General features: G+C 43.3%; 1 protein-coding gene, 1 long non-coding RNA gene and 1 pseudogene across 4 annotated transcripts; 2 read left to right on the plus strand and 1 right to left on the minus strand.

The window, feature by feature from the left end:
• The first annotated feature begins 1887 nt into the window (after positions 1 to 1887).
• On the plus strand, positions 1888 to 8486 carry LOC135341240 (uncharacterized; annotated as a pseudogene).
• A 3998-nt stretch (positions 8487 to 12484) lies between these two features.
• Positions 12485 to 15265, plus strand: LOC135341241 (uncharacterized). Its single transcript, XM_064537754.1, has 2 exons — positions 12485 to 12792; positions 13663 to 15265. The coding sequence occupies exons 1-2, from the start codon at positions 12485 to 12487 to the stop codon at positions 15263 to 15265; spliced, it is 1911 nt and encodes a 636-aa protein (XP_064393824.1).
• A 4238-nt stretch (positions 15266 to 19503) lies between these two features.
• On the minus strand, positions 19504 to 22596 carry LOC135341783 (uncharacterized). 3 transcript variants are annotated; one of them, XR_010396637.1, is made up of 5 exons: positions 21899 to 22596; positions 21633 to 21812; positions 21348 to 21450; positions 20359 to 20795; positions 19504 to 20173 (listed from the first exon to the last, which is right to left on the minus strand). It is a non-coding gene; the product is annotated as an uncharacterized LOC135341783 (long non-coding RNA). The 3 variants fall into 3 exon arrangements; XR_010396636.1 differs by having other exon boundaries at positions 20159 to 20297; XR_010396635.1 differs by lacking the exon at positions 19504 to 20173 and having other exon boundaries at positions 20189 to 20795; positions 21899 to 22576.
• Between the last annotated feature and the right edge of the window lie 4521 nt (positions 22597 to 27117).

Consider the following 27117-nt stretch of genomic DNA (forward strand, 5'->3'; position numbering starts at 1 on the left):
CCACTCGCCATGTCGTCAACCTCCCACAAGATGTGGTATCATTTGCACAATCTCTACCAAGACTACCAGCAAATTTGGATATGTTAGTAGTGCGAAAGGACAATCCCTTCATGTACGGTAGATCTGTTGTACAACAAGCAGTCTCGTATCTACTAGAGAACAATAAATACTACATAGCCAATGCTGTACATCTCAACGTTGAGGCTACCTACCCGAAGATGGTGACTTAGCAAACATCAGATCACTTCATATGGATGAACCACACACAGAGCCATCTGAAGATTTATATGGAGCCCACTTGTCCACATCATTCATTCCTAATGCTACACAGCAAAGAACCGAGCAAGAGACGGTACATCAGTCAATTCAAGATTTGCAGAGTGGTGGATGTTCCAACACTCTTATTTGGCCTACGATCGGAGGAACTGCAATCAACGAGTTCACCACTGAGGGATACTTTAGCATGGCGTTCCCCACGTTGTTCCCCACTGGGGCAGCTGACTTCCTTGGACAACGCTTCAACAAAGTAACCATCGGAAATTATTTCACCCACCTACTTAAGTATGATGACGGTCGCTTTGCTAGGCACCCTCGGTTCCGGTTTTTTGCTGAGATGAGGTGGCGTGCTAGCAGCACCCAGGTGACGCCCAGCTAACAGTGGATGAGCTTCGAGACATGGTTGGAAGGGAAGGAGAGGCTTTTTCCAACAGACTATGCATCCAGTCTTTGTGGAACCAGACAATTCTGCGCAGTCGTGTCATCAGTATGGTCGACACCCTTGGACTACCCACCATCTTTTTCACACACAGTGCAGCTGATCTGCAATGGCCAGAACTTGCTCATCTCATCTGCCAGGAAGATCCTGACTCTTCAAAGAGTAGAATCAAAGCTGTCAATGACAACCCAGCTATTGCTGATTGGTTTTTCTGTCACAGAATACAAAAGTTTGTTGAAGTATTCTACCTTGGTGTGCTAAATGCCACCGACTACTGGTTTCGTTTTGAATGGCAGTACAGAGGCAGTCCACATGTGCACGGAGTGGCATGGTTACCGAACGCTCCAGATGTTGAGCAGCTACTTAAGTCAACCGAGAACATTGAATCACGAGAACATTGAATCACTGAAGGACAAGATCATTCAGTATGCAAACAACGTGGTCACTACCATAAACCCTGCTGTTGCAGTAGTCAATAACTCGACGTCTGGAAATGATAAACTGCATGTCCACATTCATGCCGATAGCTGTACAGAGTTAAAGCTGTTGATCATGCCATCATTGCGTGCTGTTAGTAGAGCTGGGTCTTCTTCTGTGACAATGACTGTCTCGGGTTGTAATGGTTTAGGGTAGCCAAATCTACATGCTTGTTTGCCATGACGAGTTCGAAGGCAATATGCTTCAGAACATCGGGTGTGTCTCTGGCATGTTGAAATAAGTTGAGAAAGGTCTTCATCGCGATCTTGAACATCCAAGTATGACTTGTTGCAGATGTGAGGTTGAGTGACTGGAGGAGGTGCATCTTCCACATTGGAGCCGTCAGGTGCACAAAGTACGTCACCAACAGTGAGCCAAGGTCCGAGACTGTCAAGGATACCTTCACCAGGATAGTGAGAGGCCTCAAAGATGGGAACAAGTCCCTCAAGACTGTTCAAAAGCTCCTAATACACACTGTAGGAGACAGAGACTACTCAGCTCAAGATACATGTCACATCCTCTACAGCTTCCAATGTACAATGCATCTCGTGACTTTATTACGCTAAGTTTGGATGGTTCAAGAGCAGTTGAAGAACGCATCCAACAAGATGGTCGAGGAACAGCTCTGTCCATTCTAGACCACTACCTTGCCCGACCATCCACTCCAACCTATAGCACATTAACTACCCTACACCATGCCCAAGGAGCTGGGTGAACAGCCTAACAAGAGGAGGAAGAACGTTGTGGTCATTACACGACCATTCTACCCACCTGATCCTGCTGGACCCAAGTACGAGCAGTACTGTCAGCAATTTCCGGCAACTGTCCAATCTGCTTGCAGGCCATGACACATACACGGAAGCTTATGCTGAGCTTCCTACCTCCCTTGAAGTAGACATAATTATTTAACCTGGATCAATATCAACACGATAATACTAAGGTACGTTTTACATATTGTGCCAACATATACACACCATAAAATTATTTATGTACAATTTCTGTTTCAGGATGAGGAAGATCCTTCTCAAACCCGCCCACAACGAGCACAAGAAGAGTGGATGCTCATATGCCAGAGAACAGCAAATCTTCAACCAGGCAGCAGCTCACAAGAGGACTTTGATTGGACAGCAGCTGCCCAATGCTATCCCAACTTGGACGAGATGCCTACATTTGTCACTAGGAACAGGCAACAGATAGGACCACGCACCTTCACAACGTCAGCAAGTCCAGAAAATCTCCAAGAACGTCAACTTAGGTGTACACCACAGTCAAAGACCACTACCTGAACAACAACCCTACACCACTCAGGATAATTGTTATGGGTACAGCTGGCACAGGGAAGTCATATCTAATCCAGTGCATCAGACTGCTGTTAGGTGACACCCTCAAAGTCTCCGCTCCAACTGGTGTAGCTTCCTTTATCATCGAAGGAACTACACTTCACTCACTACTACATCTTCCAACAAGAGGAGAATTTAAGCAGCTAGAAGGAAATCGTCTCCACCGGCTATGATTGGGAGAAAAGTATTTGGACAGATCAAGCTTTCCCCCATCGTGCTCAAGAAGTTTTTGGTGGATGCTCGCTGCTGCTGTTTGGAGATTTTGGTCAACTGCCACCAGTTATGGATCTACCTCTCTACACAACTGACACCCGTACGGAACTCTCTGATCAGGAAGATCAGCCTACACCCAGTTTGACAGAGCTTTCATACTTACACAAGTGATGCGTCAAGCTGGTAATGACCCAAGTCAAGTGCAGTTCAGAGACATCCTTCTCAAGTTGAGAAATGCAGAGATTACAGCCCAAGATTGGGAGGAACTCACACCAACCAACGTGCAAGATCTCACACCTTTTGTCAATGCTCTATCCTACAGTTGAGGCAGTGGTTGAATACAACATCACCAAACTCTAATCAGCCTATTGCCACTATCAAAGCCATTCACACTGGAGCCAATGCTGCCGGAAGCTGTTATATGCCTCGCCAAGTCAGCTCGTGTCATGCTCACCAGCAACCTCTGGGTAGAAACCGGCCTTGTGAATGGAGCAATGGAAGCTATTTGCTACAGAAATGGAGGCCTACCTCTAGCAGTGATGGTCAAGCTTGACCACTACACAGGACCAACACTCCATGATGGCACTGTGCCTATAACACCCCTCAGATGCACCTGGTCCAACTCAGGTGTACAGTGCTCTCGCCCTCTCAAGCTAGCCTGGGCTGTCACCATCCACAAGTCCCAAGGACTTACTCTTGACAAAGTAGTAGTGGATGTTGGCAAAAAAGAATTTTGTTGTGGACTCCAGAGTTTGTCACATAACAGACCTTCTGTTTACTTCACCATTCACTTTCCAGCGCTTGACCTCTCTCTCCCTCTCTCCAACAGCCAGCGTCTTTGTGAAAGAAAGCTGGAAGACCAACGGCTTTTCAACAAACAAGCTCAATCTCTCCACCCACACACACATCTTCAGCATTACCGTGATCCATGATCTCATCACTATGAATGACCATGAGGACTCACACTTCTATAAAAAGCTAAGTGATCCATTTACACATCATAATAAAATTATTGTAATCATTAATTTGTATGTACACATGTAGTAATCACAACCCTTTCCTTCATAGCATAATAACATCAAAACAAAAATCCGTGATCAAAAGTCCTAGGTAATCGCCTGCTTGGGTGAAACTGCAAGGGGGAGGTTTACCTCTCAAAGTCCCAAGATTAACAGCTAAATGTAAATCCTAGGTGAAAACAGTTCATGGTGAAAGCAGTTCATGGTGAAATCAACTACAGAGATTTTCAAGTAAGTTGAAGGAATGCTTCAGCTGTACAGAGCAACTTTACACTCTGCTTCTGTACCACCATAGTCCGCTAGCCTAAGTACAACTATAACATGACTGACCTGATATGCCAACCCTTTTAATATATACAGGTTATCACATGGAAAACCCTCGGCCTTGAGCTTGGCCATTGTGAATCTGTACCTCCCATCATCTACACCAACATTTTCTTTCCAATATAATTATACCTGCCCAGTAATTTTTACAAAGACTCCTATGATGATTTTATACGCCTATCATATGATAACTGCGTATGCATCTGAGGAGTCTTGACTTCATGCATTCTACATTTTCAATGTCCACAATCACTTTAATATTCTCATTTTTGATTACTACAACAAATTTCATGTGATTGTTCATTGTGTTTCTAGCTACTGACGTTGATGAATGGGTTATGGGCTATGATTGTATACGGTTTCCTTTATTTACGATGTCCTTGATATCGTCCTCGTCCACGTGACTTAAACTTCAATTCAACTTTATATCTTTCTTCGGCCTCGGCCTCAATTCTTGCTCTTTTTCTCATTTCTTCCTCCCTTCGATCATCCACTTCTCTTTCTCTCTTCTTCCTTTCCTTCATTCGTTCATCTTTTTCTAGCTTTTTCAACTTTCGATCCATCTGCATCATTTGTCTTTCCATTTTTATCCTGCTTGCTTGATCCTTCTTTCTTGATCAATTAACATCAATTCCTTTTCACGCAAATCTACTTCTTTGCAAATCTACTTCTTTCTGTCTGAGAGCTGCGTCTTTCTTTTCCGGGTTTGAACCCCATCCCCAGTCAACAGCGTCATGATACTTTGTATCTGACAGTCTCACTAAAGAAGGAGCACTTGGCCATCTAGGTATGAGTGTTCTTTCTTGGACAATCTTACCACATGGCTCTTTACTATACCTTGCGCATGTGCAATGTTCACAAGGCAGTACTCCTTGTGGCCATTTACAGTTGACTTTGATCGTGATAATCTTCTTCAATCCAAAAGTAGATGGCTTCCAACTCAGCTGATAGCACCGAAACGGAGTTTCAAAACATTGCCAGTTACACCGAGTGTGACTCCGCAAAAGTGACTGGTGTTGGTGTTGTTGTCAACGTTAGCGACATGTCCCCATCGAAGAAAGGAACCGACTATTTTCATGCTACTTTACATGATGGGGTTGAACAAACGGGCTTCCGAAAACGTCAAAGAGACCTTCTCAAAGAATTCGAAGAAAATGGCGAAACAGTGGACATATCAGCCTGTAAAATCAAAAAGAGCAAATTCGCAGAAGACTTTAATGTACAACTGGCAACAAACACAGCATTTACAACATCACCTCAAAAATTATCTATCGATCGCAATAAATTTTCCCCAAACAGTGATGTTCAGCTTTGTGATCTAGCCAATGTTTTGGATGGAACTAGAGTATCTTCTGTTATCAAAGTTCTACGACTAGAAAGCAAGGCTACTGTATCAGGTGGTCAATCATTACAGAATGTCATAATTGCCGATTCAACTGAAGCAAACAAAATAGTGCTGTGGAACGACGACATCGGAAAGTTAGAGGAGGGCAAATGTTACCATCTGAAGCTCAAATCTTACAAAAAAGAAAAATCGCTCCAATATCCCAATATCCCAAACACGGTGCTACAGTTGAAGAACTGGATGATATTGGTACAGTGGCACCTGACGACGTCGCTCTTTACGATCATATTGTCGATTCAGAAGTTGCAGGTATACTATCTTTTGACAACTTTTTAATGTGCATAGTATGCAAAAGTAAAGTTGACACATTCGACAATAAATTGGGAACCTGCTCAAGCTGTAAAATGACTCAAAAGGTCAACCTCTGCACCAAACAAATGAAAGCGAAACTACTTCTCACCCGCACTGGAGGAAGTTATATAACACTTACTGTTTTCGGCAATCACCTCAAAGAAATTTGTAATCATGAAACTGTCTCCCCAGACAATCTCCTAGCTGCCCGTCCTTTCAACTTTACATACAAAGATCAAATCATCAACACAATTTTTCGTTCATAATAAACACTTTACTTGTTGGACTTCTATAATTATCTTATTCCTGTAATGTTAATATTATCATTACAACTTTGCCTTCATTATTAACTTTTCTCTTAATCGCTGATGCTCGCCCCAAACATGCTCCTAGTTATATCTTTAATTCAGTTTTCCTGCAGGTAGCTAGGAGTGGAGGCTGCTGATCAGATCAATTGGCGAGGACTTCACAGCGTGGCCCCTAGATGAGCGGGCGCCACGGATACATTGTATTGCAGATCTCAGTAGAGAGAAAGACAGGCGGGCACGTAGCCAATACAGGGTTGAGCAGTATGTCTGCTCCCATTTTTCAGCTAGACGAGAGCTTGTAGAATGTTGCGGACTGTTTTGCCATGCCCCCTGTGGCTATTGGAGTGAAGGTTGAGTGTTCGACATCTCGGATTCGTTGCTCATAAGCTCTTTTTTCATTTTCGTGTTTTTTGTAACAGTTTGCAATGCTAGAGTTTTTGTTTGACGGAGCATGTGGGTTAAACACCCGGACATCCAGGAATGTCTTCTCTTGGCGTCCTATCCCTTCATGGAGACATCAAGTCTAGCACCATCCGATATATTGGCGGTTCTGTGAGCAAGGGTTTCGCCAGTCAGGGGTTTGAGATCAGGTTCCACCGAGACATCATGACAGATTTCTGTGAGTAGGTCGGCAGTGATATCCATGATTTCATTGTGGCGGATCGATGGAAATCGAGGACGTGCTCGACCGAGAAGTTGGTCGCAGTGTATTGGCGTACCTCCAGGCGTCCAACCATAGCGTAGACATAGGGCGTCCACAAAGGTACCTTTGTGTAGACTGAAGCCAAACTCCGAGATCGGTAGTGAGGTTAGCCAATTGGAGGCACCTCTCTCGCTTGCGAGATCCAGCGTCCTAGTGGTGAGACGCTGCTTGATTTTTTCTGCTGGTAGGGTGGATTGTTCCCTGCGCAGCTGTTTGACGGCAGATTTGGCTGACAGCTGGGCATCCATGCACCCGAAGGAGTATTCTGGATTTTTTAGCAGGATGGACTCTATCAGTGGCTAGTGGGAAGCGGAGAACTGTAGATCACACTGTTTTGCTGGGTTGCTTAGGCCCAGACCCCCGAATCTTGTGGGCAGGGCAAAGATATCCCTATCTGTGTCATTAGGGGGTGGTCTTCCAGTGATGGTGGGAATGAACACAGTGCTCTCCAGCGGTTGAAACTGACTGCCCACTATATTTAGAACAAGCAGGCTACTCCATCAAGAAACTATAGAAGGGATGTTTCTGCTCCAATACCTAGATCTACACTCCTACGCTATAATAAGCTAGCAAATAAGTCAGGTAAGCTTAAAACCAGCTGTCTTTATGCGTGTTTATAGCATAATTGAGTGGAAGCTGTATTTTGTTGAAGGCGTGCCTGCCTGGCCTCAGGAGTCTCTGTAATGAACAGTGAACAATGCTAACGTTTGGTTGTATCAGTTACCGGAGGCTCTGCTGCTTTGGGTGGAACTTGTTGTAGGCGTGCCTGCCTGACCTCAGGAGTCTCTGTAATGAACAATAATTATTATGAACAATAATATTGGCTAACGTTTTGGTTGTATCAGTTACCGGAGGCTCTGCTGCTTTGGGTGGAAGCAGCATCTTGTAGGCGTGCCTGCCTGACCTCAGGAGTCTCTGTAATGAACAATAATTATGAACAAGCTAACGTTTTGGTTGTATCAGGCTCTGCTGCTTTGGGTGGAAGCAGCATTTTGTTGTAGGCGTGCCTGTCTGGCCTCAGGAGTCTCTGTAATGAACAGTGAACAATAATATCGGCTAACGCTTTGGACGTACTTACCGGAGGCTCTGCTGCTTTGGGTGGAAGCAGCATTTTGTTGTAGGCGTGCATGCCTGACCTCACAACTTTCTGTGTTTCGTCTGAGTTGCTGCGTTGATCTATTGGCATCCATTTGTGCCTGTCGAGCTTGTGCAGTTTCTACAATGATGCTTCACTTCACTTAGTTATTAAATTACCTTGAGTCCTACGTGCCCTGTATCTTTCAGCCTTGTTTCCTTTGCTCAGCAGTTTCCTGCGCTCTTGCCTGTCGCTCTCGCTCCCTCCTTCTTCCTAACCTTTCTTGTTTCCTTTCGTTGTTAGTGTCCATCTTTATCGAAATCGCGTGCCTTGTGGCCTCATCTGTGCTAGCTAGCTCTTGTGCCCATAGATCTTGTGCCCATGCGCAGCTTTCACGTAAAAGTTGGTAAAGGGTCACGAGTACAAAAAACAAATATCGTGCCGGTCCATGACACACACACACACAGACACACAGACAAAATTGCAACGTTCATCACTAGGAAGGGACTCGCCCCAATTATTAACATTACAATTATTTTTCTTCCACTACTATCTCTACTATCTTGTACATGCTTTGTTAAGTTTTCATTAAAAAAAAAAAAAAAAATGTAGAAAAGAGTGCACTATTTAGAAAACGCACGTGGCAGTATCTACCAGCTAGCTAGCTCTATCATACATGGCTAACATACAGTTACAATACAATACTGGAGATTGCACAATCTTTGCAACACATGAATAGAAACAAGTGTGAGCAGACCATCTCCACCATTCAAGAGTGAAGAGAATGATAGCTCTGACTACTCAGACTCCGGGTTCCCACTTCACTCACCGCAAGCCTTCTCACCTCAAGCAGTGAGGCCCTCCACTAAGCTGAAAGACAATGTGGAAAGTATCAAGGCACACCAATCAAGTAAGTTTTGCATACTTAACTAGCTATTAACTACATCCGATGTATTGTGCTTTCAGGGATGGCTATTGTGAAGTGTTCCCAGACTGGCAGGCAGCAGCTGTCAACTGGCGATGGCGAAGACGAACCACTCACTATGGATCACTTGACAAAAGGGTGATAAAAGGGAGCAAGTTGATGCTGAGGTAGGATCAATTCAGGTAGGATCAAAGGATCGAGTAATTGATAGTGTTGAGTAATTGATAGTTAGTGTGATAGTGTTAGTGTTAGTGTTTAAATTATGCATGTTTTATTGATGTTTTATTGCCGCCGTTCTTTTGGAACCGAGCACTCTTGTCATGGCCAAGACGGAATTCCGTCTTGACCAATCAAATTGCAGAAGTAGTCCAGTCAGTCAGGTGATGAACTTGGAGGCAGCAAAGAACTGCACTTTGCTCAACGCATTTGGATAATCATTACGCATGCATAAGGTAAACACTTCATACATAGAAGCTGCTACGAAGCATAAGCAAGGCAAGCGATTTAGCACCACAGCAAAACACAAGCTGATTCATGAATGAGACTAGTTTTATTGTACCCCAGATGAAAGTGACAAGGAGAAAAGATGACAAGGAGAAAAGAAAAGAAAAAAAAGGGAAACAACCGCAAAAAAAATTATCGACCACGGGAAGAAGAGATATTCTGAAGTACGCTCAAAAGAAGCGAAAACTGGATGATCCTATTTTCATAGTGACAAGGTGTAGATTACGACTAAATTAGATTGCTACATGTACCGTTTACTTGTACCGTTTACTGCCCTTTCAGGTGGAGAACTCCATGGGTGAGGTCATATCAAGACTCGACCGGATGGAAAACTCTTTGGCAGATATTGTGAAAGCTTCTCCACGCTCTGTAGACGTAGCAGTGAAGATTGAGCTGAGCTGATGAAATTGTAAGTGTATAACAAAATTATTATGTGTACTCTTATCGTACTAATGTATTATGTTTGTACAGGTAAATGGTCGGAGGCGGATACCGATGCCTACGCCTTTGCCCTCATACTCATGGATGCCTTGTTTTCGAGGAACTTTCCCAGTCTCTCGTATACCAGTCGGACAAGAGCAAAAAACCAGGTCTGGATGAAGAAAGGGTGGATAAAGAAAGGGTGAAGCAAATGATGAGGTTGGTAGAGAAAAGATTTGGTGCAGAAGAATGGAGCGAAAAAACATTGATTGCGAAAGCAAACCAGAAGTGCCGGGATTCTAAACCCATAGTTATAAATTAAGCACTGCTTATTATTTCTGTTGTCCCGTCTTTACTCAGTATTACATATAATTATTTCCTTTACATGTTTCTCACATGACATGTGTTTCTTACAGACATGAGCTTGCATGATTAACATACAAGTTTCAAGCAAGTTTCAAGTGTGTTCATGAGCCTTACAAGATTCATGCAAAGTACCATTCATGATGCTTGCACCATTATCATGAATGAACCTTGACACTATTTTGGCAAGCTGTTGTCATGGCAATATACTTGACAAGACCATGTCAAGACCTTCTAATAGGGTAGTGCTTTGAAGTATCCAGGTGCGCACACGCAGCCTAATATAAGTTGCTACGCACATTTGGTATCATTCAGTAGATCAAAAGGCATTCATTAACAATTCATGTGAATTAACAATTCATGTGACTTCAATGAATAACAAATAGGGTATAAATATCGCATAAAAACATGAATAATAAATTTGAAACCACACCCAATTTTCAACATTTCGTTGAGTTCCAGGTTGTTCTAATTATGAACTAAGTGGCAGTCTTGAAACAGCGGTGAGGTAACCGTGGAATGCGCATGCGCATTATACTATACAACCCTGTACAACCTGTAAGTTACACAATCTTTACCCACTTACATGCAAGTACATGCATTGCAGAATTCAAAGTAGGAATATTGAACCTACTTAACATAGGGGCCTCTGCCTTCCGGAGCTCTTCATTACAAATCACACTCTGTCCACAAATTATAGTCTTTACTGAAACAATGGACAGGTTAATCGGGAAATATCCAGTCATAACGTATCCATGAGAAATAAATCTGGTTATTTGGCAGGGCACCAGCGCCTAGGCACCGAAGTTGATGAGGTGATTGATCTAGTGAGCATGCACCCAACTAGTTTTTAATTATACACACACATCAGTATAAAGTATAAACAACGCTCAGCTAGCTTGCAGAGAATAATTTAATTACTTTATTTCTGGTTATTTTATCTCTGGTTCTTGGTACATGGTCTAATCTACATGGTCTAATCTACAGTTGATGTTGCTGACTGAAGCTCAGGAGCACTGTCCATTGAGGGTTACCCTATCAAAATGTGTGGTAGCCCGTGGTAGCCCGTGAAAGCTGAAGGATCTTACTAAGTCTGAACATTTTTCTTGTTGATGAAAAGTGCTCGTTTGGTCGATAACAAATCAACGTTGGCTGTCTGGTTGCTTACAGAAAATGTAGATTTCTGTAAGTTAGCTGCTGCATAGATTTCAACTTGCGTACCCCAGTAGCCAATATTGCAGTGAGCCTCAAGGGTACCATCAAATATATAAATATATATCTTTTTGAAATAAATGGCTCGTGTGTGTCGGATAAGCAGTCATGGCCCAAGATCTCTTTGGAAAGTGCTCTAAACAGACAATTTCCATCAGCTTGAACATGAGAAGCCAAGAGGACTGGGCCAAAGTAAAACTAGACCCAGTCTGGAAATAGGCAGCCCTTAAGGACATGAATAATTCATTCTTTTTGTAACTAGCAATGATTATCAATGAAAAGAGAACATGAAACAATGCTTGTAGCTATCCAATGAAGTGGTCTGAGGTCAGCTGTAAAAAAACTGAAAATTTTAGCGTCAAGTTTTGTTGACTGCATAGCTTCCAGGTTGTCTTTCTGACCAGTATTCGATGCCGGCGACTCGAAGACCTAATAATTATATCCTTGTTACTACTCTACATCGCCTACAAAAACAGCTAGAAATGGCTTGGGAAAAACTCTTCGAGTCGCCCTGCCCCTTTATAAGAAACAGCAGAATATACAATTGACGCCAAGTGACCAGATGAGTTACTAGTGTACTGCATTGAACACCCACGCAAATTTGAGCGTGGTATACCGTAAACTTACGCAGCACTGCCCTGAAATAGGAAGTAAGTCAGCACTTAAAGTTTTCAGTGTAGCGTATGGGGAGAATAGTTAATGCGGTACGTAGGTGGGCAGCTCCTATTTGGAACCGTCGTGACAATGCTATACGCGCTTGAAAAACGCATGTAATGTAGAAAAGCGTGACTGTATAAATGTTCCGTTCGTGGATAGTTAAATGTAATGTAAGCAGCTCGTAAATGGTTGCATGTAAAACAGTCAAAAAGGTGCACAGATTTGTATGGTAACAGAGTTCTGCCCAGAAGATAAAAATGCCCAGAAGATAAAAAGTGGTGGTTGGTGTAATTGACCTTTGAAAAGCCCAGATGCTGAACTGATGAACTCTGACTCTAACCTGTGACCTATGTACTTAGAACTTATTGTATGTCATGTGATGTTTTGTAGACATGCGCACCAGAGTTCTGGCCATGTGCTTCTAAGATCAATCTGAATAAGAAGTGAACAGCTGAACTATTCAACAGTGGAGGTCCTGCCGAGACCAACCATACACCCAAGGACAGTAAGAACGCCTAGCAACTGCAGGAGTCATGACTGACCGGAGTGAGACAGCCATCGATCAAGCCCGGACCGAGGAAGGCCCTGGCGTCGACTTAGAAGAACCTCGAGTAAAGACTTACCCGTTGAACTCTCGCCAATTGGCCACAGGAGTGGTGAAGCGTATCGCCATGCTTGAAGGCAAGCTAGAGGAACAGGGGCGGGAGCCGAGGAACATTCAAGTGCAGCTCACAGAAGAAGAAGGAGCTGTGCGGACCATTGAGCTGTTAGGAGCTGGAGGAGCTTTCCTACAGATAGAAGTCGAACCTGAAGAACAGGATGAAGATGGACACTCAGAGGTGTAGGGTGGTGAAGTGGAAGCCACTCTAGCCCAACTGACTGAAGCCGAAGCCCGGAACGAGGCCCTCACTAGAGAGGTAAGTGAACTCACTATTCAGCTTAACAGGGCAAATTTATTAGAACAGTCAGACAGGCAGTTAGCTGAAGCGGAAACAGAGTTAGAACGCCTAAGGGGCGAGTTAGCTGGTACAAGTACTCGTAGGGGTGTTAGAAGTACTATTCCTGCTAGTGTACCAGTAAGTACAACCTCCACTGTACCACGGACCGGACACCATAGTCGAGGTGGTGCCCAGCGGCGGGGCAAGGCCCCACCGGTAGAGTCGTTCTCTGGAGAGAACGAAGCTGTGAGGATCGACGATTGGTTGCCTTAGAGCGGGCTGCCACATGGAACGACTGGAGTGAGGAGGACCGGCTCTTGCAGCTGGCCGGACACCTAAGCTCTCCAGGAATGGGAGTTAATTAGTGAGGGTGATAAGTCATCCTACCCTCAGGCAGTTAGCGTCCTTAAGACCCGACTAGACCCAGGCAGCAGAGCCCTAGCTGCCCAAGATTTCCGTCACACGGTACAATCAGACACAGAGAGTGTTGCTGACCTAATACGTAGGCTAAAACGTAATTTTCGTGTAGCATACGGGCGAGACGGAATAGCCAGTGAAGCTAGAGATGCGTTATTGTATGGGCAGGTCTAAGGTCTAAGGTTTGAGATTATTAAAGCTCCAGGAGTATCTGGAGTAGACTCTTATAGTTCACTGTGTATAGCTGCCAAAAGCGAAGAGCGTAGGCTGCAGGAGCTCCGGAAGAGGCAACAATATGGCAAGCCTTAACAACCTCCACGGGGACTTCCTCCCAGTAACACCACACCTATTCATAGGGGTAAAGAATTTAAGGGGGAATCTAACTTTATCAAACGTACTGGTAATTGTTTTGTCTGTGACCAGCCAGGCCATTTTGCTACACCTAAACGGACAGAGAGCAACGGTAGAGGTAAACCTAACTTCCGGAAACCGGGTAGTAATAGTAGGCCCAGTGGGTCTGTAAAACTCCTGACTGCCGAGGGCTCAGAATCTGGGGACACCCCCGATGTGGGCGACCTATTAGACTTGCTCCTGTCTTACTCCGAAGATGAACAAGTTAATCTGGTGCAAGTCCCTGACCAGGGCAGTAGTGCTAAGGGTGCTGTAGTCCAGATCCAGGGGGTTCCAGCTGTAGGGGTGATAGATAGTGGTTCAGACATTACCATAATGGGGGCGGAGTTATTTGCCAAGGTAGCGCCGACCGCACGCCTAAGGAAGAGAGATCTTAAGAAACTAGATAGAACCCCTAGGACATACGACCAGAGAACTTTCACCCTCGATGGGAGGCTGGACCTTGATATAGAATATGCAGGAAAGAGTATGCGTACCCCTGTGTATTTGAGGACCGCAGCTAAGGACCAGTTGCTCCTGTCAGAAGGGGTGTGCAGACAGTTAGGTATTATTAAGTACCACCCAGAAGTAGGACTGCTTAAGCAGCTAATCAAAAACCCTCAGGGGTTGATAAGTAGCTGTGATAGTACAGAACCAGCAATAGCAGAAGTACCTATGGTACGAGTACTGTTAGTTGAATCTATCAATGTATTGCCTCATCAGAGCCTCGAGGTAGCTGTGAAAATTGATAGACAATACCCAAATGAAGCTACTCTGCTTGTAGAACCATTTATAGACGCTGCTGTTCAGGTGGAGGAAGCTTTAGTTAACGCTCGTAGCAATTGTCTAGCCCGCGTAGTCGTAAATAACGCTAGCGGAGTGTCGTGCCAGGTAGAGAAGGGCGTATGCCTAGGTAGCGCAATTGAAGTGGCCCTGGTGGGACCAAGTGAGCCAGGACCTATAGTGAACAGAGTGAGAGATGAACCTGTAGGCGACGTCGCAGCAGACGAACCTAGGAAGCGTAAGCTTCTCGGAATGGTCAAGAAATCGTCCCTGCTTGGGGAGCAGGAGGGTGAGTTCAATTCTTTCCTTGCAGGTTTCCATGATGTCTTCAGCCTGGAGGAAGGAGAGAGAAGAGAGACAGATCTGACGGAGATGGTGATTAATACCGGTGATTCCCCACCCAGGAGGGTACCGGCTAGACGGATGCCACTGGCTGTACGACGCGAAGTATCGAAGCAGTTGAAGAACATGCAGCAGGCTGGAGTGATCCAACCGTCAGCTAGCCCGCTCGTTGATGCTAATGCTGTGGTGGCAGCTGTGGTTACTGAGCCGGATAGTATTTCTCATCTGCTGGCCTCGGACTTGGGAGTGGAAGAGTCAACGCCGACCTTCGCAGAGGAGCAAAGGAAGGACCCTGACATCTGTTCCCTGCTACGTTTCCTCGAGGACGCCTCCCAGAGGATCCCCAGAGGGCCAAGAAGATTGCTTTGCAGGCCCCTTTGTTCACAATATGCGACAACATCTTATATTACATTGACCCTAAACCGACTCATCGGAAGAGGATAGTCGTGCCCAAGTATCTGACGAAGAATTTGCTCGAGAAGACCCACCGAAACAGGATGGCTGGACACTTTTCCGGACAGCGAGTCTACAACACACTTGCCAGAAATTGGTGGTGGGAAGGCATGTATTCCGACTCTTTGAAGTTTGTCCAGTCATGCCCCGAATGTCTCATTGTTAGAGGTAGTGGCAGAAAGGAACGCCCACCCTTACACCCGATTCATGTATCCCGACCATTTCAAATCATCGGAGTTGATGTGATGGACCTACCAGTCACCAGCAGTGGGAACAAACATGTTTTAGTGTTTCAGGACTATTTTACTAAGTGGCCCATGGTGTATCCTATCCCTGATCAGAAGACGCATCGGATTGTGGATATTTTGGTTAGAGAAATTGTTCCGGTTTTTGGCATACCTGAGTGCCTGCTTTCCGATAGAGGAACTAACCTTTTGTCCCATCTGATGACAGACGTTTGTAAAGCACTTGGGATCAAGAAACTGAACTTCAATTCCGCTCAATCAGCTTTTTTGTAGATTACACATTCGTTTAAATAGATATAGTTGCGCTAAATAGAAAGTGCGTCCTGCCCACGTTGTCCACGTGGTACTTACACTATAAAAGTCGCGCATCCCTCATAATCATCGGCCTTTTGAAAGCCTCGGCAATTAATGCTTATATAATCATAGGGTGGCGTTGGGTGGGTGATTGATATGCTCGACTTCACATTCCTCATATAATCCAGAATAGCTGGCGCCCTGTAATTATACTTCAGAATGCTCCGTCCCGTCTCACATATCAATGTGGTATTGGCCTCCAATTCCGCTCACTCGTAACTGGGACAAAAACCATTGTATTTCAATATTTCACAAACTTCCTTTATTTAGAATAACAGCGCTTAGAATAACAGCGCTTGCAGAAATTTACATTGACTTCAGAGTAAACAGCATGCCAGCTCAGCACATTTTTACTACGGAAGTAAAACAGGTAGTACCTAATTAAAATTAATTCCTCATGCTCTTAAATGAAATATAATTATATTGATATAACGAAGCAAGCCGTATAAAATTTTACCGAAGCAAGCATTATTATAATAAATAATTAAGCCTGCACATGTATAAAATTTTACGGAGCAAGCTAATAAATAATTATATTGATATAACGAAGCAAGCCGAAGTTAAATACCTAGGACATCGTTACTGAGGGCTGTGTACAGGCATCATCAAATCGAATGCGCAGGAAGAAAGCCAGAGTGTGAACACACACATTGTAATTGTAATTGCAATAAGAAGAATAAGAAGAACAACTCAGTTCTGAACCTGTCACCCCAATTGCACTGACAATAGTTCTAGGATGAATAACTTGCAATCCACACGTGCCCAATCTTTTTTGGGTGCAAAAAATATAAGCGTGAAACATAATGGTGTGTTATATGATGGCCTAACTTATATGAAACTTATATGAGATTGATCCTTCCATGTTGAAAGACAAAGGAGAGAGTGCCGAGTGCCGAACAATTATATACTTGTTTGGTGTATGCACGAAAGATGTATGCATGTATGCACGAAAGAAAGACGGCACAAACGTCTTTTTTTGCTTTATTCAGCCAATGTGCTACGTGCTAAATGTGCTAGACCTGAACGTGTGGCTAGCGTAAGACACATATTAACAAAACACTTTGGATGTGACCCGATAGCAGGAGAAAACTCCTTCTGGAACTAAACTGTCACTTCAAAGTGATCTGGACTTAGAAGATATCGTATATCGTCGCTCAGCCACCAAATGAACCAAATGAAGACGTCAACTCTCGTTTCAAACAGTGATAATTCTCAAAATACAGCATTGGGTAAATTATGCATTGGGTAAATTATGCATTGGGTCAATTATGCAAAATCGAATGGGGTTGAAGTATCTAGTAACTAGTAACGTATATTACAACGACTTCTGACTTCTCGATGCTTAGTGATTTCAAATCACAATTTGACCAGGAAATTTTTTGAGACATCGTGAACAGCCCAAATCACAATTTGACCAGGAAATTTTTTGAGACATCAACAGCATGACCACATACTTTTCTTGCGGCTGGGATGTCACAAGCAACAGCACAGCTTTTACGACTTTGGAAGGATTAAGTTCATCACTGACAATGACTATAGCTCCAAGACAGGTAAACCAATCGACGTTCAACATCATTTGCAAAAAAATCTGAGAACTCATTCCACACTTTTCCATATATGGATACACTACCCTGTTTTTCTCAAAGTTAGGCCTACATTTTAAACGCTAAAACGCAAGAGGATGATTGGAAATGATTACAAAATTTAATGTAATGTTTATTATACCACGAACAGCAAACGACATACAAAGTGTACTTTGAACCAAAAATGTTGCTGCCGCCGTTAATAGATAGTCTAACTTGAGGCAGACTGATTGGAACTTCAGCCTGTGTCGTAATGCAATACTGAGTAAACCCGTTCAGTAAACGTTCAGAAAATTTAACTTGTTCATGAAAACTTATTCATGAACACACACGATGCATGCTCCTCAACATCGGGGTTGTCTAACTCAGCGTTTGTTTTCTCATCATTTAGAATGTTGTGCACAATCGTTTGGTCACTTCTCTGCCATAGGTGAAAGTCGAGTTTTACACGTGGTAGCCAGCTGCATCAACTGAATTAACGTGCAACAACTGGTAGGTTAATTGATCTACTCTCAATAATATATTTTTGCAAGCTTGTCAAGATAAGCTACAAACAGAGAGCAGGAAGCTTGTCTGCTTAAACATAATTATAAAGTGTACATACCTGAATCTACAACTTTGTTTTTGAGTTCATTCAGAGCTTTGTTTGCACGTACAACAATATTCTAGGAACATACCACGAATTTGTCCACGCTTGTTCAAACTTAGAGCGTAATTCATTGATTAAGGCCATCTCTTGTTCAATCTATACACACTAAAGTCGTAACGACATAGAGTGTAACATATCACTGCAACGCGGGACAATGTAGGATAGATGCTCAGTTCGTGTTGCATTGCATGTACATTCGTCTATTTGAAAACGTCCTTTTCATTAAAGGCATCAAGATTGCATTTCAGGTTGTGTTTAACGTGCTGATCAACGCTCAGCAACAGGATAATAGACCTTTTTACGCTGACACGGAAGTGCTGCTGCCATGCCCATTTTACTATCAAATGTGCATGAAAATGATCACTTCAGTTGCCATGTGCTTGATGCTTGATCTATTTGATGCACGAGTGATTGTTAGCAAGCGCTCAGGAGAGAAGCTACAGCCCACAGAAAACAAGCAGTTACTTCAGTGAGAGTGGTGTCTGTATAGTTACAGTATACAGTAAGCTAAGGTATAGGCAGGCAGGATTTGTTGCAGAAAAATCTGGTTGGATTACTGTCTTACCTGCTTGTTTTCTGTGGGCTGTAGCTCTTCTCCTGAGCGCTTGATAACAATCACTCTTGCATTAGCTAAACCTTGCATAAATAGATCAAGCACATGGCAGTACAGAATGCAGTCACAACTAAAATGATCATTTTCATGCACAGCTGATGGGCGTGGCAGCAGCACTTCCGTCCCCCAGTCGAATTAAATTCCTTGTACCGAAGGACTATTAATAGGCATAAAAGGACCCAATGTTACATGAATACGTCTCACATACCCTGCTCAATCTGGGTGGCTTTACCATCAATGTCACAAGGGTATCACTTCACTTTGATCATTTACTGGCGCCAGTGGTCAGTTTTTCAGTCTGAGAGTGCACTGTGGTGTGGAGCCAGCCAGGTGATAGGTGACAGCAATTTCTGTATATTGTGACTGGCTGCACACGAATAAACAAACCTTCGGTATCATTCTGGTAATCTTTTTTTTCTTTTTTTTGCCAAAGGAACCATCTGTTTTATTTCATCTGCAGTCAAAGCTAAAAACTCCGTACCGTCAATGAAATTATCTAACACGCACCGGTATAATGTACATTCAAATTTCTTGCAAAATCCTTGATTCTACCGCTCTCTTAGCTGCAACATGCATGAGAGATAGATTCCATTATAGACACGCGAGCTTTTCTATAGATCCTTACAGATTTCAATAACTAACTAACTGAAGTACACATGGCGGCAGGCTGTAATTAGAATTAGAATAATTCTAGGGTAGACAGCTGATCAATCTGTAGCCTCGACTCAAGTCCGCTTTACAGCGGCCTGGTATACGTTGTATGCGCATGCGCGAAATAATTCGTATATTTATCAGTATTACGCAAGTGATAAAATCGGACAAAGTACACAAAGGAAAAATACGTAAGACTGCGTGGTTGGTGGTAGAATGTTCAAGACAATGGCAGCCACCAGAATATGCAGATTGTGCTGCAACATTGTTACTTCTACTCGCTGCTCAGCTCTGTTCAGCAAAGAGTCTGTTCAAAGATGCCTTCCAGACAGACTTGGCAAACTGCTAGAGCTGCCAGTTAGTGAGTGTGATGGGCTATCTTCATACATTTGTAGAGCTTGCACAAACAAATTCCAGTCTCTGGAGTCTAAACTTAAAGCCTTTAGAAGTATGGCTAAGTGTGGTTTTGAGCAGGGTCGAAATAAGGCTTCCATCTGTAGTCCTATGGTATCAGGTAGGAAGAGAACTAAAGACACCAGTGGGCTTGAAGCATCAGCATCACCTCACACAGTCCATGCTAGACCTCTAGCAAAACGTCTGACAGTAGGAGCACCTGGAAGAAGGCTTGCTTTCTCAACCAGGGAGGAACGTAGGTTGATTGCAACAAATCATATATGTAGATGACAGGAATCATCTCTTTTTCATAGCGCACACAGACTGTCCTCATCAGCCACCGCTGTTAGAGTTGACCAATCTCGAGCAGTTTTCTTCTGTTGATGGTATGTTGATGGTATGTTAAACCACCTACAAACGAAATGAACGTAAATTAATATATAGCCATTAACTTAAAGGTTCAGAAGGTGTTGCAAGAGATATTTCCAAGCCTGGTTCGACTGAAACAGTTATGGTGAGGATAACAGATCTGATACTGTAAACACACCAAAATCACACTAATTAATTAAACAATATACAGATCACAGTGAGCTCACCCAGTACAGTGACTGCGGAAGTAGATGAAAGTCTCCAGAAATTACGCCAGGCACTGAATAGTGGCAACATTCAGTCTATTGCCAAGGCAGCATTTTCTTGCCCTTCACTGAAGGACCAATTGGTAGAGGGTGTGGTGAAAATTCTTGACGACGAATGTTCCACTCTATGTCGTAACTCTGGGGAGTTTGTCTCTCTATTTCACCGGGTTCCAATTGACAATGTGGAAACGTTATCGTGGAAACAGGCTGTGTCTGAACTACAGCGAAAGTCTCCGATTCTATTTAGGCTTATCCAGACGATCGTAGGACGTTCAGATCATAGGAACTTGCATAAACGCGGAAAGAGTTACTACCCTGGGATGTGTATGGCCACAGCAATTCTCTTGAAAGAGCGTAACACAAGAATGTGTGGTATTCAGTCGTCTCGTACTCTTCAACTGTAGAGTAAACAAAAAGGTTTGTACATGTACATGTATGATGTGTGTCCACTACGTATTTTCAGATACAGGTATAATTATTATATCACAGAGAGGGATTGGAAACGGAAGTTACCTTGCCACGTTAGGCCAGGGTTTAATCGAGGCTACAAAATGTATGTATGATTGTAACGTAGTAAAATCTAGACTAGATAATGCCTGCAGTATACTCCCAACTGTCACCTGAGGAACGTATGGATTGACACATGCAGTACACTGATAATTAAGTATTACCATTAGCTAGAAGCATACTCATAAAGATCTCAGAGCATGACACTCTTTGTAGCTATTTTGAAAAACGTATTTTTTCCAAAGGATGCTCACCATTATAGAGGGCATGAGAATGCATGTTGTTTTAGGGGGGCTTTGAATGCAGTGGTCTTAATTCCAGAAACATCGTTTCCCCAAGTGCTGCACAACCGTACACAGATTTAAAAATTAATGTAACGCGATGCTACCTCCGTTTCCAATCCATCTCCTCTTATATAATTATGATTACATTGAATTACTCACAGGTATACTCCAGGCTGAATCATCTTAGTGTCACTATCAGTTACTGTGCCGTGTTGAAGTTGGTCACGAAAATCAGCAAGCTGTACCAACGTCCTATCGATGCCTGGATTGATGAGGGTGCATGTTTCAAGTTCGTGGGGGACAACGTTGCTAAAACAAAGGGCGTTAGAGACATACGTAGTGACCATCATGGTGAGCTAGTGCAAATGTACAGTTTGTTGGCAAAGGACCATCTCCAGTCTCAACCTTTTCCCCCCTAACCTGGGTTCCCTAAAAATAACTCACTTCCTTCCTACAAAGGCCGACATTGAGGGCATCCAAGAAAATTTGGTCGTTCTAGTCGGTCGAATACTGTGCGAGTACATCAAGCCCCTCCAGCGGTACAAACGGTGTGTTGTCAGTCACATTAAGCACCCCCACAGCACAGAGATGGCCAAAAAATCTGAGGTTGTAGTCCTTGATGTTCTACACAAGAATGAGGCAAAGGCCGCAGACATGATAGACATAATGATCGAGAAACATTCATACTTGAAAGATTCTATTGAACTTACTGTTATGTCAGGTGGCGATCAGATGACTTGTGAAAGACAGCGATGTAGCAAAAAACATATGCGAGATGCGGACACTCGCAGTGGACGATTGGAGCAGTTAGAGCCTTGTATAGAGGACTGGCACTGCCTTATGAGTATTCTGGGGGTAGGTGAAGCACTCACTTGGACTTCTTATCGACCCCTTTGTTTCCACTGAGTATACCAGCAGGAACACCACGATCATGTAGACTAGTCACTTGATCTACCATTAGAGACACTAGGGGACAATACTACCCTCACTAGGAGGAGAACTAATTCTATCCAGCTTCTTGTCGAATAAAAAAGGCAAAGTTTGGTAGCAGATAGACTTTCATATCCAGTAGGAACCCACAGGAAAACATCATTCCCTTCGTACAGCATCCGTAGAGTGTCAAGCTGTTTATCCCTCAGAACTAAATGACTTCTCTTCACACAAGAAAGGGCATAAGCCAGAGCGGAAGAGAACTCAGTGTCAGTCGAGCTAGTCATCTTTGCTATATGTAAAGTGTGTAACACGGACCACTAAAATTAGAATACAAAATATAGTATACGTGTTTATTTTACTGACAGTATCCACAAATACACGGATTACCCCCTTTTTGGGGTAATGTAAGCGCATGCGCATACAAGGTATACCAGGCCGCTTCTAAAGCGGCCTTGAATCGAGGCTAATCAATCTGGTAATGGCCATGTGCAGGTCTGGCCTTCATTTTGCAAAAATGATCCTCGATTTGTTGCGGTGTAGGCGTAGGTGGCTGTGGCTGTGCTAAGAAGTTCGATTCGCGCTTTATTCTGAAGTCGCACAGCCCACGCCCACTTCCCCCGGTGCCACACCCTTTACATTGGGCCACACCTACTAAATGTAATACTTTATATGTACATACGTATGGACAGCTTCACTAAGTATGTCCATATCACTAATGAGTTCCATTCTTGTTTTCTTGCAAACATGTTGTGTAGAGCGGAGATAAGACGACGTAGCACACTGACACTTCGCTCACACTCGCAACTTGTGACTGGAATTGTGCAAATAAGACACAGAATGGTGTTAGTATTGGGCTGGTAAGTCAGGCAGTTAGATGACTGTGGCATCCACTTATGCTCAAGTTGAGACGATTGAGTGCAAATTGGAATGGAGGAATCACAGAGAACAGTTGGAACCAATTTCATGCCTATAGTTATAGTAGTCAAGAAAGGGAATGGATACGGCGGTAGTACACCTCGGGAGTTTCGCCAGGTGAGCGCGAGATGCATTCACCTTTTCCCAATTGCTGTTGCTAACCATCACATCTTGGAGAGTAGCAATCGCAGTTTTGACATCAGACTCTTCTGTAGGGACACTGTGAGGGACACTGTGAGGCTGCAACCACAAAAGAGATAAATTAATTGCTAGCGGCAGGGCTCCTGATACAAACAAAGAACAAAAAAAGGTACATGCTATACATAATTATATAAATTCTTACAGCCTACTAATAGCTAATAGCTAGATCTACATGTAGATCTAAATAGAAAATGTAGACCTCTCTCATGCACTACCTAAGTACCTTGCAAACATCAGGCCAGGTGAACTAAACAAGTGAATGAACTCCGAGAGGAGCTCCAAGCAAGAGGAATAAAAGATTTGCAAACATGACTGAAACCAGACCTAGTTTCAGACCTACAAGAAGAATTGACAACAACACTCAAGGGAGCACCCACCATGAACCCTACTCAGCCCCTGTCTGCACTCAACCTTGAACAGTACGAAATATTGGACTGTGGAACCATTGCACGATATCAAGGGACATGAGCGTTTTGTCTGAACCACCTTAACATCCAGATTCTACAAACTAAGCAAAAGGTCAGCGGAGCTGTACTACGTACAGCAGCAATTAAAGTTTTGCTAAAAGTCGTTCTTTTGGATTGCTATTGTTAGCAACTGCTATACATGCCAAAGATGGTTCTTAGACTCTGCAATTGTACATGGCTTCACCCCTCAAGAATCACACTTTTTTGGGATTTACTTACATCCACTACAATTTCACATCATGGCACTCTCATCAGTGAATGCTGAAAGTCAGGAGTGCCAAGCAAAAAGGATCAGCCTCAGACCGAAAACTGACAACGTTTTTCTTTTCTCAGGCACGGCAGAAGCTAGGAGATCACAAGTCATCCACTGCAGAACAAGAAAGCGTAATAGTAAAGACCCAAATATTCAGGGACCGTTATTGAATTCATTGACAAACGACTTACAGCATATCTTGAAAGAATAAGTACATTCATAGAGTGTGGGCAACATATATGGTGGGAGGGTTCTTACAACTAATGCCCCTACCTACAGAGAGTCAAATAATGACGTGGAAATACTATTGTGTCCACTGCTCATATTACTAACTCAAACGGGTTGCTCGCTTAATTTACTTTTCAATCATATTGACATCTGATGTTTATTTTATTCCAGAGGTATGTTCATATTAGTTTGTTAAGTTCTAGCTAAAGGACAGATCCTTCAATCAAACTTCAAATTTCACAGACCTACCAATATGCAAACTGATAAGGAGCCTTCAAATTCAGGGCAATCAACTATCACATATACCCCACACTACAACTCTTTGCTCGTGAACAAAACTGAAAAAGAAGTCGAAAACACAGACGAGAATATACTGAATATGACAACAGACCAATCACCTTCTGAGAGTAACTGGGCACACAGCAACACTAATAGAATTTGACTTTCTACGATTTAGGTTGAAAGATATCAAATCTGCCCCTCTGAAGATCAAAAAGAAGAGTACATACACTTACTAGGGAATCTTCATGAATCCATCTTATCAGCAAAGAACACAGCCAAGCAGAAGTTTGAACAGGACTTCTACAGCTGGTAGCAACTAAACTATGCAAAATACACAGCCCCCACACTTGTAAACGCCTCCTATTTGTGCAAGCGTAACAAAAGCGTACAAATGGACGAGCCACCTGACGAAAGATGACACAGGCTGTTGCCAAAGACACAAGGACCCAATGCAATACAAAGCACTAAAGCGTAACTAAATGGACGGGCCACGATGACGAAACAACACAAGGACCCAATGCACCAATGCACACACTACAACACAAAGCACAAGCGTAATAAAAGCGTACAAAGCCACCTGACGACATCTTGACAGGCTGTCCCAATGCACATAAAGCACAAAAGCGGACGGGCCACCTGACGAAAGATGACATATCTTGACAGGCTGTTGCCAAAGGATGAAACATCCTGACAGACACAATGACCCAATGCACAAGCGTAACAAAAGCGTACAAGCCACCTGACGAAAGATGACACATCAAACATCCTGACAGACACAAGGACCCAATGCACACAAGACAATACAAAGCACAAGCGTAACTAAAGCATAACTAGGGCCACCTGAAGAAAGATGACTCTTGACAGAACGCCCAATGCACACACTACAACACAAAGCACAAGCGTAACAAAAGCGTACAAATAGACGGGCCACCTGACAAAAGATGACATCTTGACAGGCTGTTGCCAAAGGATGAAACATCCTGACAGACACAAGGACCAATGCACACACTACAACACAAAGCAGAAGCGTAATTAAATGGACGGGCCACCTGACGAAAGATGACACCATATTGACAGGCTGTTGCCAAAGAATGAAACATCCTGAGTACAAGATAGTAAGTATAGCTACCTCGGAAAAGAAAAACTGCTGTATCTCACAGACCACATCTACTTACTCCGTACCAGGGGTGGGCTAAAGCCCTGAGGTTACAACAATTTTGCCACCAACCTTGTTACTTGTATGTAGACTCACTGATGAAGATCTAGGCTAGGCTGTTGCTCCTTAACATGGAGCAGATCTCAGACTGTTTCAGCTAGTTGCAGTCTAGGTAGGCATTGTGCTTCTTTCAATGTACCAAGAGTGCATGTAACATCTACAGTATACAATCCTTCGTTGATTAGACTTTTTCGTATTCATGAAATTTCAAAGATCAAATTGTGAGCAAATTGTAAAAAGCAAAAAATTTCGCCTCCGACGGCACCCCCCTGGGTGGCTCTGCCACCCTCGTACGGGGCTTCGCCCCCCCTTTCATTTTTCCTGGATCCGCTCATCAGTGGTTTGTTTGTGTATCTTTTTGACCGTGACCTAAAAGAAAATATGTTGTATACATAGTGGAACATCGAAGGTGGAACACAGATCTCCGCTAGATCAACTTCCACCTCAAGCAGCTGTTTGCTATGGGTGGAGGTTAGCATAGACAAAAGCTGATCAACTTTACTGGCCATGTCCACAGCTGCAACTTGTTGGGCACTGAATCGCGGCTCAGAGGACTGTGCGATGATCAGTTACAGATCCAGCTGGTCGATACATGGTTGTGGACTATAATTAGTTTCTTGCTAAGCCACATGGCGATGGACGGATTGGCAGACGGTAGTGAAAAATCATTCATGATAAACATGACTTTTGTACAAGATACAGAACTAAACCCTAACCTTGTAAGCAAGCATGCGCAGCATGGTAGATCACACAGCTAGCTACAGGTGCAGTGCAGCTATTGAGTCTACTTCTAGTTCTCAAGCTCAATCTGAGGTAAATCCTCAAGAATTCTCTGGTCAACTTCCCGATCCACCTTCAAGTGAGATGCCGATGGCCATGAAGAATCTGAGGTTAATTCGAATCTGAGGTTAATTCAAAGGCCTGCTGCAAAAAAGGGAAAAGCGTAGAGCAAATAAAGTGGAGAAGAGAAAGAGTGAAACAAAGATGTATAATAGAAATATGGCTCGTTCATACTGGCACCACAGGCTTTTCTCTTTCTTACATGTTTCATGGGGATGATTTGGAGGGGCGAAATGTTTTAGTTGACCATTTGCTAATGTACGAACGCAATCACTAAATTCATAAGCAAACTACATATTCAATGAAACATTTCTCCAATGATTTTTTCAACTGACATTGGTAATAGAGGAATTTGTTCAGAAGCTATTTTTGCACAATTATAAGCGCTACAAGCGCTATCCAAGAGCTTGACAAAGTACTTAATGTTGAAGAAGCTGAAACTGACACTGCTTTCCAAAATACCAAAATAACAGGAGCAGAAGAAAGTAGTTGTGATACCAGTTTCTGAATCATCATCTGAAGTCCACACTTCCTCCTCCTACAGAAAATAAATATATTGTAATACTTTTTAGTATTGGTGCTCATAATTATGCA

Source organism: Halichondria panicea, chromosome 9 (assembly GCF_963675165.1).
Source record: "Halichondria panicea chromosome 9, odHalPani1.1, whole genome shotgun sequence".
Lineage (NCBI taxonomy): Eukaryota > Metazoa > Porifera > Demospongiae > Suberitida > Halichondriidae > Halichondria > Halichondria panicea.